General features: G+C 46.7%; 6 protein-coding genes across 6 annotated transcripts; 5 read left to right on the top strand and 1 right to left on the bottom strand.

Annotated features, from left to right (window-relative positions):
• Positions 1-112: 112 nt before the first annotated feature.
• Positions 113-3,228, top strand: FOMMEDRAFT_142163 (uncharacterized protein; the record flags this gene model as incomplete). The annotated part of the gene is made up of 9 exons (XM_007268793.1): positions 113-400; positions 458-905; positions 953-1,049; positions 1,104-1,191; positions 1,246-1,346; positions 1,402-1,479; positions 1,539-1,825; positions 1,881-2,140; positions 2,214-3,228. 9 exons carry the CDS (start codon positions 113-115, stop codon positions 2,874-2,876), a joined length of 2,310 nt encoding a protein of 769 aa, XP_007268855.1. The 3' UTR covers positions 2,877-3,228.
• A 173-nt stretch (positions 3,229-3,401) lies between these two features.
• On the bottom strand, positions 3,402-3,878 carry FOMMEDRAFT_30233 (uncharacterized protein; the record flags this gene model as incomplete). The annotated part of the gene is made up of 2 exons (XM_007268792.1): positions 3,402-3,521; positions 3,573-3,878. The coding sequence occupies 2 exons, from the start codon at positions 3,876-3,878 to the stop codon at positions 3,402-3,404; spliced, it is 426 nt and encodes a 141-aa protein (XP_007268854.1).
• A 134-nt stretch (positions 3,879-4,012) lies between these two features.
• Positions 4,013-5,365, top strand: FOMMEDRAFT_126619 (uncharacterized protein; the record flags this gene model as incomplete). The annotated part of the gene is made up of 3 exons (XM_007268791.1): positions 4,013-4,512; positions 4,571-4,983; positions 5,038-5,365. 3 exons carry the CDS (start codon positions 4,013-4,015, stop codon positions 5,271-5,273), a joined length of 1,149 nt encoding a protein of 382 aa, XP_007268853.1. The 3' UTR covers positions 5,274-5,365.
• Positions 5,366-5,490: 125 nt separating this feature from the next.
• On the top strand, positions 5,491-11,688 carry FOMMEDRAFT_142159 (beta and beta-prime subunits of DNA dependent RNA-polymerase). Its single transcript, XM_007268790.1, has 16 exons — positions 5,491-5,753; positions 5,810-5,969; positions 6,024-6,337; positions 6,386-7,193; positions 7,243-7,464; positions 7,529-7,782; positions 7,843-7,856; positions 7,907-7,924; positions 7,981-8,001; positions 8,059-8,330; positions 8,387-9,795; positions 9,847-9,896; positions 9,948-10,747; positions 10,797-10,931; positions 10,992-11,231; positions 11,287-11,688. Exons 1-16 carry the CDS (start codon positions 5,569-5,571, stop codon positions 11,503-11,505), a joined length of 5,121 nt encoding a protein of 1,706 aa, XP_007268852.1. The 5' UTR covers positions 5,491-5,568; the 3' UTR covers positions 11,506-11,688.
• A 2-nt stretch (positions 11,689-11,690) lies between these two features.
• On the top strand, positions 11,691-12,969 carry FOMMEDRAFT_169665 (uncharacterized protein; the record flags this gene model as incomplete). Its single annotated transcript, XM_007268789.1, has 1 exon — positions 11,691-12,969. The coding sequence occupies one exon, from the start codon at positions 11,691-11,693 to the stop codon at positions 12,627-12,629; it is 939 nt and encodes a 312-aa protein (XP_007268851.1). The 3' UTR covers positions 12,630-12,969.
• Positions 12,970-13,296: 327 nt separating this feature from the next.
• Positions 13,297-13,734, top strand: FOMMEDRAFT_88635 (uncharacterized protein; the record flags this gene model as incomplete). The annotated part of the gene is made up of 2 exons (XM_007268788.1): positions 13,297-13,444; positions 13,541-13,734. 2 exons carry the CDS (start codon positions 13,297-13,299, stop codon positions 13,732-13,734), a joined length of 342 nt encoding a protein of 113 aa, XP_007268850.1.
• Positions 13,735-14,787: the final 1,053 nt, after the last annotated feature.

Genomic DNA, 14,787 nt, shown 5'->3' with positions numbered 1-14,787 from the left:
CACGTCGCGACTGTCGCATCCATTACTGCGGTTGTTGCCGAGCGTCGATCCCCGACACCAAAGAATTTTGAAGCTTGTGCAGTTTCGAAGCTTAAACTCGACTTTGTGCACAATGGCGAGCGCTGACCTTCTACAGACTTTCTTGCACTTTCATCTTGCCACAGATGCGTCTTCAGTAACGAATCTGCCTTCGGTTATATCTGGACTTTCTTCAGACAGTCTTGAAACGTCGTCCCATTCTCCCAAGTGGATAAATCGCGTGAACGCGCTCATTCACTCCAGAGAACCTGCTGCTCGATGGGCTGGCATAACACTGGCTTTACAGACATCGAAACTGTCCAGTAATGTACTCATTAGTTCCGCCGAAGGCTGGGTTCCAATTATCCTTCCCATACTTTCGGTATGTGTTATTAAACAACCTGGTTTCTGAATATTTATACGGGCTATATATTCACAGAGGAATGAAAGCCTAGCAGTCTGGAAAGCGTCCATTAGACTCCTAGCATTCATATTCACCTCGACGACGAATCTTGCAGAATTCCAGCGACAAGTAGTCATTCCCAACGTACTGAAATTGAGCTCGGCACTCATATCTCTCGCGGAAAAGCAACGCAATGAAGAATTGAAAGTATTATGTCTAAACGTACTCGCTGTCGTGGTACCTCTATATCCTACCTTACACCGCCAACTAGCATCTACATTATCGACCATGTCCCTCAACTTCTTGAACGGCTCACCCTCGTCTACACCTGGAGCCCTTGTGTTAAGTGCAGCAAGACTTCATGCCTGTTTACATGTCACTGGAGGAAAAGTAGGAGGTGTCACGTTGTGGAGGAAGAGTGTGGACGAGACTGTTGCATTTTGCTCCAGTGCCTTGGAAATACTACGCTCGACGTATTCATTGGGTTGGTCATTTCTTGAATTCATTGGACTTATCTGACACACGTGAAAGGCCAACTTGCTCCTTCTCAGTCGGATCCACTAATATCTATTCCGCTCAATCTTGATCGTCTACGATGTGGAGTCGAGTTACTTTGCCACCTTTTACGGTTCGTGGATTCATCTTGAAATCTCTTGATGTTAGAATTAATCTCGTCTTTCAGCGTGACAGTTGACAGGCCCGTCCTCGTTCCTGTGCAGTCGCTTGCAAACCTGTGCGTTGAGATGCTGAGGGTCGCTAGGAAAGGCGCAGTGAGTATTTTCGTTGTCAGCTGTTAGAGCCATTCCTCATTTAATATGACCCAGCTGTCTAATGGAGTTGATCCATCACTTCGATGCATGGAGGCTGCAGTGGTACCCGACATCCTTGATTTAGGGTGTTATCTTACGGCATGCCTCTCAAACTGGTATGCTTCATTTGACAAAGATACAATTTTGTGAAGTGACATGATTTTTCTACAGTGTACGGAACAAATTTACACCTCATCTACCTAGAATTTTGGATATTATCGCATACCATTTAGAACAACCAACGTCTATGTAAGTATTATTTCTCTCAAAAATTCTCCATACTTAATACAGTATATTGCATGTCTTAGAAAGGAACGTCTTCCTCTGATTAAAGTCATTCCCTCCCTCCTCGGCTCTTGTCTACCCCCACCAGAACCACTGACGTCCGGACGGATAATCAAAGCTAACCTACCAGCTATTGCGACTTTATTATCTCAGAAAGCAGTGGAGGAGTCATCAACAACAGGCGATATTGGAACGAAAAAAGGGAAGAAACGTGCCCGCAATTACGAGGGAGACGAAGTGTTTAAAGTAAGCCGCGATACGCTATGCGAGACTATCGAAGATACAGAACTTGTAGTGGCTTCTCTTGACGGTATGTCCCAGGTTCCGTCCAAGTTTATGCACTTTATAATTGAGACTTGGTTCAGCTCTACCATTTCTACTTCGCGTCCCGAATATTCCGGCCTACTTGCAATCTCTATCCTCTCGCTTACTTCTTTCGCTGTTGCTTGCGCTGCCAAAGCTATCTGCATCGTCTGTCGCCCGTGATCCGAACATCAAAGACGAGGTCTTACGAAGAGTGAAAAGCATGTGTGTTGAATTCGCGAGCGGCTCAAGCGCGGTGTTGTGTAAGAGTCTACCACTTGTCGTTGGTGCGATTTCGGACGACGAAATGACTCGCAAAAATGTACGTAAAACATGATTCTCCGCATATCTGCCATTGTTTAAAATCTCATCGCCATGCCCTGATTTATCCTCAGGTTCTTCCAGAATCTTCAGAGCGACATGAGTTTATCCTGGACCTAATGCTTCATCCTCGTCTCCCACCTCTACTTCGCTCTCTCCCTTCACTAGATACCATTGCACTGTGCCGATCTGAAGAAGGTACGGAAGAACGGAAGACGCGCGAATCGCTGGATTTGCGTAGCATATGTGAAGATAAGGAATCAGAAGAAGTGGATGAATTACAACCCTCGACCACGGCACATGAAACTCTCCAGAAAACGGCAGTAGAATCTAGTCAAGAGCTGATGTGTTCTACTACAGATACGCCTGTGCCACCTGTCGTCATCCCTGCCGTGCCGATCCGGCCTGCTGCACCTCTTGTTGTTCGGCCAGTGCAAGTTGAAATTTCCGTTGCGCCAGAAGCTCCCAGATTAGATGCTGTATCGGATGCATCTCACCCTCAAGATGCATCTATAGATCCTGACGAACCAAAGCTTCCGCCGGGTCCTGGCCCCAAGGGAACCGAAACGATCCCAGAAACTCGGCTTGTACCTCCTGCTGAAGCGCGAAATACGGAGCCTCCGTCGTATCGCTCTACAGAACCGACTCGGATGTTTGTGGATGATGAAGACGAAGACGGGGACATTGAAATGCCTGTGTTGAACATGGAGTCAGATACCGACTCGGAGGCAGAATAGTCTACTGGCGGTGACTAAACACGGAGGAACTCACAACATATGTATTAGTCATTGCTGTTAGTCCGCTTGACGCGTTTACCACGCATTGATGAATCATGTTGGTCAACATCCATATCCTCTTCACTCTCTGCATCATCAGGATGCGGCGTTGCTTCTATGTTCGACATTTCAAGCCGCTTGTTGACCTAAAGAGGATTCGTTATTCGTTGTTCATTCGGGTTTCGCTAGGCGAGTAGATTAGTGGACATACCTCCTCCGCGAAAGCTTTTGCGACGGCATTGTCTGGATCAATAGATAGTGCTCTAGTAAAGTGTTTTTTCGCATCCCGAAGGAGAATGCTTGTCGAACTAGCTGTTGACAAATTAGAATGTAAGAATTGGTTGTAGAAATAATGACCTGACGTACATTGAGCACTGTCATCTGATATAGACGAACTTGAGAGCTTGAGAGACATAAGGCCAGCATAAGAATGTAAGACCGGGTTTTCTTGGAACGGAAACGAAGGAAGGTATCTGTTTAATCATATTAGAATAATGTGAAACCAAATGCCGATGAAATAACGTGCAGATCGAGTTCATCTAGCGCTTCTCTAAATTTGCCACCATCCGCTAGATGGAGTATAATTTCTTGAAGAATAGACTCTTGCTGTATAAGATGTCAGTATTATGACAAATTGCGCGAGTCAAAGAAACAGACCTCATCCGAATTGAATCGCATTAACTTCTTCAACAAATCAATGCTCCTCATGTCTTGTTGTTGAGACTGATTTGAAGAAAGAGAACTAGGCAGCACTTGTAGTCCAGTTCGCCATTTTGTCCTCCAGTCAAATTCTTTACACCTAGCCAAAATTGCCCAGGCACGACGAGCTCGAGACAGGTCGCCTCGTTCAAGGGATAAATGCAATATATCATTTAACCTACGAATGTGAACCTTCCGGGTTGTAGACAAAGGTTCATCATTCAACTCAAACATTGGTTGATATTGAGTGCCTGCTTTGGACATTATTTTGCTCAATGGTAGTGTAAGCAGCGAGAGAGAGAATTATTGAAAAGAAAAAGCACATGGCTTGCTTGGGAAATAAAATTCAGAATTGTGATCGGCGCGTGCCTTCACTACTTGCCCGTAACGACATCTTCATGGACGACGATTTCAGTTTCGGCACATCTATCTGGGCATCGTCGACATCAGAAACGCCGAATGGAAAGCCCACTAGCTCGACTAAGGAGCTGCCATTGGCTGCTGTGACTCCACCACCACAATCCGATGCTGACTTCGAGAATGACGCTTTTGGCGACAATGATTTCGAATTCCAGACACCACCTCAGCCGTCGGCGTCAATGGTAGAAGAAGATGATTTTGGAGACTTTGGGGATTTCGGAGAAGCTGTCGAAGGAGATGTCTCTGAGGGCTTTACCCAATCGTCAACGTTTACGAACGAGGACCCCTTCACTCCGCAGAGTTCTGCAGGTTGGGAAACACTACGATTAGATCCGTTGCCTTCAAAACCCACGTTGAAGGCGGGGATAGGGGACATTTTGCAGCCACTGTGGGACACTGCGGATGCGTCAGAATTTCTTACGGATGACAACATTAGACAAGTTGAAGGACTGAATCAAATTCTTGTAACTCCGGAAAGGTGCGCGGATTGCGGCTGGGAATGACAATCAGAAATGTTTAACAACTTTTCATTACAGTCGAGGTTTGTACAATACACTATATCAAACTTCACCTCCAAATACCCAACCGCCAAACTGGACACGATCACGAATACGACGAAGGCACCTTGTCTCACTTGGAATTCCTGTTAACCTCGACGAAGTTCTCCCTTCGGTAAACGGGAAAGCGTTACCTGCTCTTAATATCACTACCCGACCGATGTCTGCTCCGCCAGGCTCTCGTGCTCTGAATAGAGTAGCAAGCCCACCTCCTGCTTCTTCGAGTGCATCACGGCCTGGCTCTAGACCTGGCTCAAGACCTCCTTCGCGTGCGGCAACACCAAAAGCAAGCCCCTTATCTCGCAGCACAGCAACATTTGCGCAACTCGGTCTTGGACCACCTCCTGAGGTTGACGAAGCAGCGGTTAACGAAGTTATATCTATCAGCCCTGGTATGTACCGTTCGTCTGCACGTTGCATCAGATTTCACTTACATCCTTGTTCAGAAACCTTCACTTTACTTCCGTTATCAACCTTAGAAGCTCGCCTAACACACGTTCGCTCGCTGACTGCGAGCACATCTGCACTTCTCACGTACTTGCTTCAGCAACGCGACGCTCTACAGCAGGATTCGGAGACGTATAATAAACTCATTGCTGAACTGGTTGGTGAAGCTCAGAAGATGAAGACGGGGGCAAAGACACGAAACGGTGGGAGTAGGCGAGCCAGCGGCATGGCTTGAGCTTTGGAATTGACATAATATGTAATATACACATACCTTGATGTTATTATACCGTATTGCGCCTTGACGGTGCTTGAGGGATTAAATCTAACCGGTTATCATGTATGCCGATGCAGAAGATTAATGAGTGATCAGCGTTTCCATTTATGTCACTCCAAAATTTTGAAGTTTCGTTCCGTCTCTCTCTGCTCCGACGCCTTTTCCTCACACCCTTCCGCTTTGAAGCTGCGACGCTACAGCGCGAGCTCAACAGCCACATGCTCTTATAGCATCTCCCCTTCTACTATCTGCAACAATGAATATTGCTCAGCCGATCCCTTCGACTGTTCAGAGCATTTCCTTCTCGTTCTTGACTTCGGAAGATGTACGCAGGATCTCCGTAAAACAAATTACGAACCCAATTCTCCTAGACGAGCTTAATCGGCCAACTATCGGCGGCTTATATGATCCTGCTCTTGGACCGAGTGATAGGAAGGATATGTTAGCTAAACCAATTCCACTACTACATTGGATGTGTCTGATAGGCCGTTATGTAGATGCGCAACATGTCGACTAACGCATTTTACGTGTCCCGGGCATTTTGGTCATATTGAACTTCCGTCCCCGATTTTCCATCCTCTGTTCATGGTTAGCATGTATAAGTTGCTAAAGGGAACTTGCACATTTTGTCATAGATTCAAAATACGACGGACAGAGGTGCGTGGTTTTCATACTAGACATATTCGCACTGTAACGGATGGCATTACACAGCTAGTGAAATACGTTGCGAAACTTCGGCTCCTTGATCACGGTCTCCTCGATTATGCAAATGCAATTGATGAGATGAAGCCAAACGTCTCGCAAAATGAGGATGGAAGTGAGGACGAGGATACAGCAGCTGATGAATCTTTAGAGGAATTCTCTCGGCGCGTCAAAATGACTACCCAACTTTTCTTGCGAATGCATCCAGAGCGTAAACGTGATGACTACAAGGATGGCTTAGTCTTTCAAGCACGTAAGGACGTTATTGCGGAGTTCCTAGCTACTACTGCTCTAAAACGATGCCAGAACAATGATTGTAAAGCGTGAGTCGGGTATTCAATGCCATTGACAAAATTTAATGTTGTATTCAGGTTCGCTCACTCTTTGCGCAAAGAGGGCCATACAAAAATCGTCGAGCTCGATCTAACGACAAAACAGAAGGCTCAACATATTCAGATGAACCTCAGAAGGAACAACATCCTGCACCAAGAGCGTCATGGGCGACAGAGCACTCAATACGCCGATGAAGACGTATCTGGTTCTGAAGAATCAGAGGGAGAGGGAGAAGCGGTTTTCTCCGATGAGGAGGATGGTGCTGAGCCCGAAGAGAAGAGGGAAGCTCTCCCGAAATCTGCCAGCGGGAAAGTTAAAACCATGCGAGGTAGAAATGAGCGAATAATCACTCCGGAAGAATGTCGAGCTCATCTTCGTCGCTTATTTGCTAACGAGGTGTCCATGTGTTCCCTTATTTTCGGCCGACATGGCCCCTTCGCACGTGTCAACACGGACCGTATTTCGCCAGCTTCTGCGGACATATTCTTCATGGACTGTCTACTTGTCTCACCGACTCGCTTTCGGCCTCCAGCCAAGATGGGTGATACGCTTTTTGAGCACCCTCATAACGAACTCCTGGCCAAGGTACTCAATACGTCGTATAGTCTTCGAGATCAAGCAGACGCACTAAGAGCTGCAAACGAGAAAGACTCGACTGTGGACGAGGTTTCACGTCGGCGTATGTTAGGCAGGCTCATCGAGAGCTTGGTACAGCTGCAGGTGGATGTCAATAGCTTCATCGACAGCAGCAAGAATCCCCAAAGAATGCGTCAGGGCAAATTGCCTCCCGCCGGTGTCAAACAGAACCTTGAGAAGAAAGAAGGATTATTCCGGATGAACATGATGGTAAGGAGAATTTCTGACTCTCGTTATAATGTTCTTAATTCTGCTGCAGGGGAAACGTGTCAATTATTCGGCAAGGTCTGTCATATCGCCTGATGTGAATATCGACACGAACGAGATTGGTGTACCTCCTGTCTTCGCTCGCAAACTCACTTTCCCAGAACCGGTCACAGAACACAACGTGCATCTGATGCGCGAGCTGGTCACAAATGGGCATCACAAGTATCCTGGCGCAAGCATTATTGAACTTGAAGATGGTACCAAGCAATCTCTGGTAAGCTTTTTCAACCACTTTGTACGCTTGATTATGTGAATACGATATGGAATGGACTTGATAGGAAAAAATGAATGTGGAAGAACGACGAGCACTTGCAAACCAATTGCTTACTCCACAAAACGATTTGCATGGTTCGTCAAAAATGGGATTGACAACCAAGACGCCTGCCGTAAATAAAAAAGTTTACCGGCATCTCCGGGATGGTGATGTTCTCATTCTCAACCGACAACCGACTCTACATAAACCCAGTATGATGGTGCACAAGGCTAGGGTACTCCAGGGAGAGAAAACTATTCGGATGCACTATGCTAACTGGTGAGTTTCGATTTCATGGACGCAGAATTTGTATTGAATGGCTTAATCGCACGTTTCTAGTAATTCATATAACGGTAAGCCCTGTACGCTTTAAAATAGTCTATTGGTTCTCACATTTCTACAGCCGATTTTGACGGTGATGGCGAGTACTTTGGTACTTCACTTGCTTTTAAAAATATTGACTTTCGTGCACCGCAGAAATGAACATCCATTTTCCGCGTAAGCACTCGACATTTAGCATAATTTTAATTAATCGCATACTAACGTTATTTTCAGAGAACGAACTTGCTCGATCTGAGGCTATGTTCATCGCCAACACTGATAATCAATACCTCGTGCCGACGTCAGGAAAACCTCTACGAGGTTTAATACAGGATCATGTCGTAGCAGGTGTCTGGATGACTAGTCGTGACACGTTCTTCTCTCGCGAGGAGTACTTTCAGCTTCTATACGGAGCTCTTCGACCAGAAGAACAGACAGATGGTCGCCTTCGCACCCTACCACCAACAATTTGGAAGCCAGTACCATTATGGACTGGGAAACAAATTGTACGTCATCCATCGACTGACTACAAGTTCAGAACTAACCGCCTCCGCACGAATAGATCTCGACAATCTTGCTTAACATTACCCCATCTGCAGCTCAGGGACTGAACCTCACGTCGAAAGCTAAAGTCTCTGGTGATCTATGGGGGAAAGGTTCTGAGGAAGGAAGAGTCGTAGTCATGGACGGGGAGTTACTCTGCGGTATTCTGGACAAATCGCAATTCGGTGCCACTGACTATGGTCTCGTACATTCCTGTTACGAACTTTATGGCGCAGACATTGCTGGAAGGCTCCTTGGCATCCTGAGTCGTCTCCTTACCAAGTTTCTTCAGCATAGGGCATTCACTTGTCGAATGGACGATCTTACGCTCACCGCACTTGGTGATTCTCAGAGACGTAGCTTGTTACAGAAGGGCAAGAATCTTGGACAGGAAGGCGCTGAGGAAAATTTCCCGTCATTGGCTACGATGCCTGTGTCGGAAAAGAAGGGTGCTTTGCGAGCATTCCTCCGAGACGTATTGAGGGATGATGCAAAGATGGCTGGACTTGACGTCACTGTCAAGAAAAAGCTTGCTGGTCTTACAAAGTCAATCGCAGATGCTTGCATGCCTCATGGCTTGAGCCGCAAGTTCCCGCATAACCACATGCAAATGATGACCCAGTCTGGTGCGAAAGGTAGTGCAGTTAACGCACAACAGATTTCCTGTGCACTCGGCCAGCAGGAGCTAGAAGGTCGCCGTGTTCCTGTAATGATTAGCGGGAAGACGCTCCCTTCTTTCAAGGCCTTTGAGACTGCTGCTATCGCTGGTGGATACGTCGCGAGCCGATTCCTGACGGGTGTCAAACCTCAAGAATTTTACTTCCATTGTATGGCTGGTCGAGAAGGTCTCATCGATACAGCTGTGAAGACTTCTCGATCAGGCTATCTTCAGCGATGCTTAATCAAGCACCTGGAGGGTATCCGTGTGCATTACGACAACACCGTGCGCGCTAGTGATTCTTCAATTCTTCAGTTTCATTACGGTGGTGACTGCCTTGATGTAACGCGACAAAAACATCTAACCCAATTCGAGTTCGCCGCGCGGAACGAGCGATCCCTGGTCGCGTCCCTTAGGACGCCCTCTGTCGATCATTTTGACGACAACGAAGGCGCTATCAAACATATGAAGGATGCGCTTAAATACCTGCGGAAACCGAAGAAAGGAAAGAAATTAGATCCTGCGATGTCTGTTTACAATCCGAGTAGGAATATCGGTGCAACGTCGGAGAAGTTTGCTCAGAAAGTCGAAGAGTATATCAAGTCGAATCCAGACCATATGCTCAAAGACAAAAACGCCGAAGCCCCGTTGTGGTTGTCGAAGAGTCGCAAAGGTATTTCACATAAGATGTTCCGCATGCTCATGAACGTCAAGTACATGCGAAGTATGGTGGATCCTGGTGAGGCGGTCGGACTCCTCGCATCGCAAGGGTGAGCAGTATGTATTTGAACCGAGGATTCCTGTACTAACAGTAACGGTAGTGTTGGGGAACCCTCGACACAAATGACGCTGAACACATTCCATTTTGCTGGTCCGTGATCCAGTTTTGCTTCGGCGCATCTTAAGACTGATAAATCAACAGGCCATGGTGCTGCGAACGTTACCCTTGGTATCCCGCGACTTCGAGAAATCGTCATGACCGCATCGACCAAGCCAAAAACTCCCTCAATGACAATGCGCGTCTGTGCAGGTGCCGACGATAAACTCATAAAATCCTTCTGCAAACGCGCAAGCCGACTTGCTTTATCGCAAATTGTGGATAAGGTCGAAGTCAACGAGAAGCTTGCTCGAACCCGTCGAAGACAGTTCAGCGTCGCTATTTCATTTTACCCGAAGGATGAATATCGAGAAGAATATGACCTGGAACCTTTAGAAATCTTACCTGCGTTCGGCGTTGCATTCCCACAGATATTAAGAAGAGAGATTCAGTTAGAACTCAAGAAGCTGAAAGCGGATTTGAGAACGCATTTATCGGAAGTTGGGCGTGGGCGAACCGAACCACAGGTAGGAGCGAACCCCGAGGGAGATGAGGCTAACGCGAACGCCACTGCCGTGAACGACGATTCCTCAGAAATAGGTGACGGCGACGCGGATGCTGAAAAACGTGCGCGCCAGACAAAGCAACAGGCCACATATGAGTCGGATGAAGAAGAGGACTCTCCTTCAGGAGAATTCGATGACGCCGCACTTGAAGCGGAATTTAACGAGTCTGCAGATAGCCCTGACTCTGATGACGATGCTATGGATGTTGATGACCTAACCGAAGTCGACGGGCAAAGCATAAAGGACAAGATCAGTGAGGTCCGGAATACTTTCTTCCTCAACTTGAAGTCAGCGAGCTCGTTCAAGTTCTCGGACTCTGGTGTCAGTTTCGATCTAGAGGTCAGTCGTCTGGATACTTCTCGAACTTGAGGTGCTCATCTGCTTTCAGTTTCCATCCGACCAACCGAAATTGCTTCTTGTGGGTCTTGTTGAAAAGGCTTGCAATAAGACGATTGTACGTGAGATCAGTGGTATTGCCGATGTCTTCTTATCCAAGGACGAAGGGAAAGACAAGCAATTCAAGGTCTGTCCACCCTTACTATCGTAATATTTGTCGCACTAACATCTACTCGTGTAACAATAGCTTGTCACTAATGGGTCAAATTTCCAAGGAATGTGGCGCTTCGCAAATGCGTTCGAAGAAGAGTCCGGAGAGCCCGTCGTGGAGCTGAACGACATATATGCCAACGACATATACGCAGGGTTGGTCGCGTACGGCGTTGAGATGGCTCGTGCCCTTATCTTGAAAGAGATTCAGAACGTCTTCGGTGCTTACAATATAGATGTCGACATTCGCCATCTCGAGCTCATTGCAGATTATATGGTTAGTGTTTTTTTTAGTATTGATATGAGACGTTTGTCTTGACAACCATATGTAGACATTCGACGGAGGATACAAGCCCTTCAATCGGAAGGGAATATCCACTAATCCTTCACCTCTCCTAAAAGCATCGTACGAGACGACGGCCGCATTCATCAGTGATGCGACCCTGCACGGTGACTTTGACGACCTGAGGACGCCTTCTGGGAACATCGTTCTTGGCCGACCCAGTCTCAGTGGCACGGGAGTCTTCGACATTGTTCACTCTTTGCACTAGAGATTGTATTGCATTGTTTGTTTATTGTTTGTTGCTCTTTTCGTGTTGCTGTCAATTCAAAATTCGTGGGAACTCCAGTCCACAAGCAACCAAACAACGAGTCGTGAGAATTTTCGAGAACGCTGCAGTCACAATTGTGACGAAGCGCGTTTTGCGACGTCTGCATTCAACCACCACAACGCGCCATGGAGAAACGACGTCCCCTACACCCGCTTCCATTATCCTGTTTTCTTGCACCCGAGAACTTTACCGACCAGCGCATAAGCCCCCTCAAGTCAGCCAGCAAGCGTCCTAGGAGCCCTAGTGCCTTTCTGAGCCCCGCTAAACGTCGCATCCTCCGCGAAGAAGGTTTCTTGCCGTCGCCGTCGTTGTCGGAGCCGAGGACTGTATGCCGCGAAAGATTTTTAAGTCAAGGTGGAATGGATATTAGACTTCGTGGACACACAGAGGCCGGTACGCTAGCAACGCTATGGGACGGGTCACGTTGTGCCGGCGACGACGAGGCTTTCGTCAACACGGCAGCCCGCAACACGTGTTTTGGAGTCTCAACCAAAGAACCTGTTATACCCGGAAATGGACTTGCAATGCCTAGACGCTCTCCTAGACTCTCATCTAGACGAGCTGACGGACCGACAACATCCTCGCACGTCATGCCACCGCTCCTGGTCCCTCGTGAATTGCCCCCGCGACACAACCCACAGAGCTGTCACTACCCCGGTTTCGACGTGTATTACGACTCTCATATCGAACTTCCGTCCACGTCATCGCGTTCCAGCCCAGATATGGATTGGGAAATGGATAGGGAGATCGTGAAGGAGAATTTGCCACTTCGGAAGAAGGCGAGGAAAGCGACCTCGCTGCCTACCGGGGGTGTCGCAGACGACACTTCTAGCGAGACGACCAAAGACAAGACTAAGGCAGCTTCGTATCCCGCGACACCGTATCACAACACGCCCATCCACACTCCAGCGACGCCACATATACGAAGGACGCCACTCGCAGGTGCGAAAACGAAGTACGAAATCACCCCTGGCAGAACACCGGATAGCAACAGTAGCAAGTATGCGAGAAAGCGAGCATTGGAGCAGGAAGTGGATGAAGTGTGCAGCGACGAGGAGGATTAGGGTGGAGTGACCGCTATCCGGAACACTCCGATTTCGACTGGCGATAAACGATAGTGGTTACGAATCTCACGTTGGCATCCATTTACTCCCGTTTTACGGACCTTCATCTTGCAATTCTCTATTACATCTGCTCCGTTTATCATTTGTGACATGGTCTCATGTCGTTCCGACCGTGGCATTAAAAAAGCTCGCTGCAACAGCCCCATCTCAGTCCTACATATCGAAAGCCACACATCTATTTGCCGTCCATTTGTGCAGCCTCCCTCATTTAAACGATTATTGTTTAAATACAACCTTGTTCTTTATGCTTGACTCAAACGACATTCATGATATGTTACCGTTTACTTTCCCCTTTTTGATATGTTTTAGTATTTTTGTGTATGTTTATTGAAGTGTTTCTCCTTTTCACTTATCCCTCGACTGCATGTTATGATTCTTTTCGTTCCATGTACAGAGTTTCACAATGCGTTATGTCTTGCTTGTGAGTGTGGTAAAGCCACGATAAACTTTGCCAGCCACAAAAAGGACACGTCAGCACTGAAAACGCCGATCACCAAGAAAAGTCATAACAAATCAATTGACATCAGTGTATCATCACTAAGTCTACAACATATTCTTAACATATTCTTCTTATTTAACTTATCAAACGTATTGCACAATACACATCATGTCAAGAATAATGTTACTCTTCTCTCTTTGGATGCTGCCACTAGTAGCTGCACAGTTCAACTTCTTCGACATGTTTGGCCAAGGACAACAGGCGAACCAGCATCGTGCGTCTGGAGCTTCACAATGGGCTGCTCAGGCTGATAACAGTGAGTTAACTTTCTGTGCCACCTTACCACTGTTCCGCCCTCTCGTTTGTTCATCCATTGATTATATACTCACTTTGTTTTGGCTATGCATGATAGTTCCGTGTAATGCATACTTATGTCCCGATACGTTACTGTGTGTACGCAATCCTGCAGATTGTCCGTGTCCAAGTACGGAGGACGTGAAGTGCCTTATCAGAGAACCGAAGGAGAAGGACGCGGCGACTGTTGTATGCGTGCGAGGTGAGGATGCGTGTACGGAGGTTCAGCGGCTTGCGAATAAGTGGAAGTGAGTGGATTAGAGAGGGATTGATATATTGGTGAGTTTTACTCTTGGATACTACAGAATGTCTTTTTCTGCATGGGTGCTAACATCAATCTATTGGTTTTTTAAAGTGCCTTTCATTCCGGATGTGCAACGTGTATTCTATAATAAAAATTGTTCAGTTGACTTGTGATGTCTGCAGTGTCTGAGCTTCGCTCTGAACTGATTAAACTTTACTTACTCGTAAGTCTCAGCACGAACCTCAAGTCATCCGAAAAGGCGTTACAGGCACTCTACAATGGACATCCTCTTCCCCAAATGTCAGTCGGTAGTCTTGCTTCTCAGAAGATTTGTAACATAGTTCCGAAACGACTCTTTGCGTATAAAGGTCATTCGTGTTATTGCAGCAAGTCTACAGTCTCGTCATACTTATCAAACGTTTCATCTACCCTAACGCCGTACAGAAATACACCCTCTTCGAGAAGTTGACGTGGATACCACCGGAGATAGCTATTAAGCATGAACTTCATCTATATTTGCAATCGCAATTTCTGCTATTTTAAGTAGGTGCACTGCACGAAAGACACTGTCGCACTTAAAGGTTTGTTCTTATCAGTCAATTATAACAGCTTGAATAGAGGAGCACCCCAGAGCTTGACGGCTCAAGTACAACTTCGGGGTCATATTAGCAGATATGGTGGCTCGCCCTTATGGGGCTGAACAATTTTTCAAAAATCCCTACGTACAGCAGCCATACACAACCAAGCATCACATACACAGAAAAATTGCGCAGTTCTATTTGTGAATGCAGTCGACATGAGGACCATATAACCAAGAAAGACGTAAGAAAAAGATTGTACAACAGTCCATTCATCGCAGATAAACCAAAAGAAGCAATCAGGGAGTCAAATAAGAGCGAATAATAAAACAACAAAGTGTGGAAGTGAGGAAGAGGCAGAATCATAGTCAGATGCGGGACTTAGAGGGGCGGAAGAGTAAGATAAGATACAGATGAGGAATTGGAACTTGATTTAAAATGAAGGTTCGGCGGCCCCATTTTTTGTTGGAATGGAAAAAAGAA

This window comes from Fomitiporia mediterranea, assembly GCF_000271605.1.
Source record: "Fomitiporia mediterranea MF3/22 unplaced genomic scaffold FOMMEscaffold_8, whole genome shotgun sequence".
NCBI lineage: Eukaryota > Fungi > Basidiomycota > Agaricomycetes > Hymenochaetales > Hymenochaetaceae > Fomitiporia > Fomitiporia mediterranea.
This window is presented reverse-complemented; position numbering and strand designations above follow the sequence as displayed.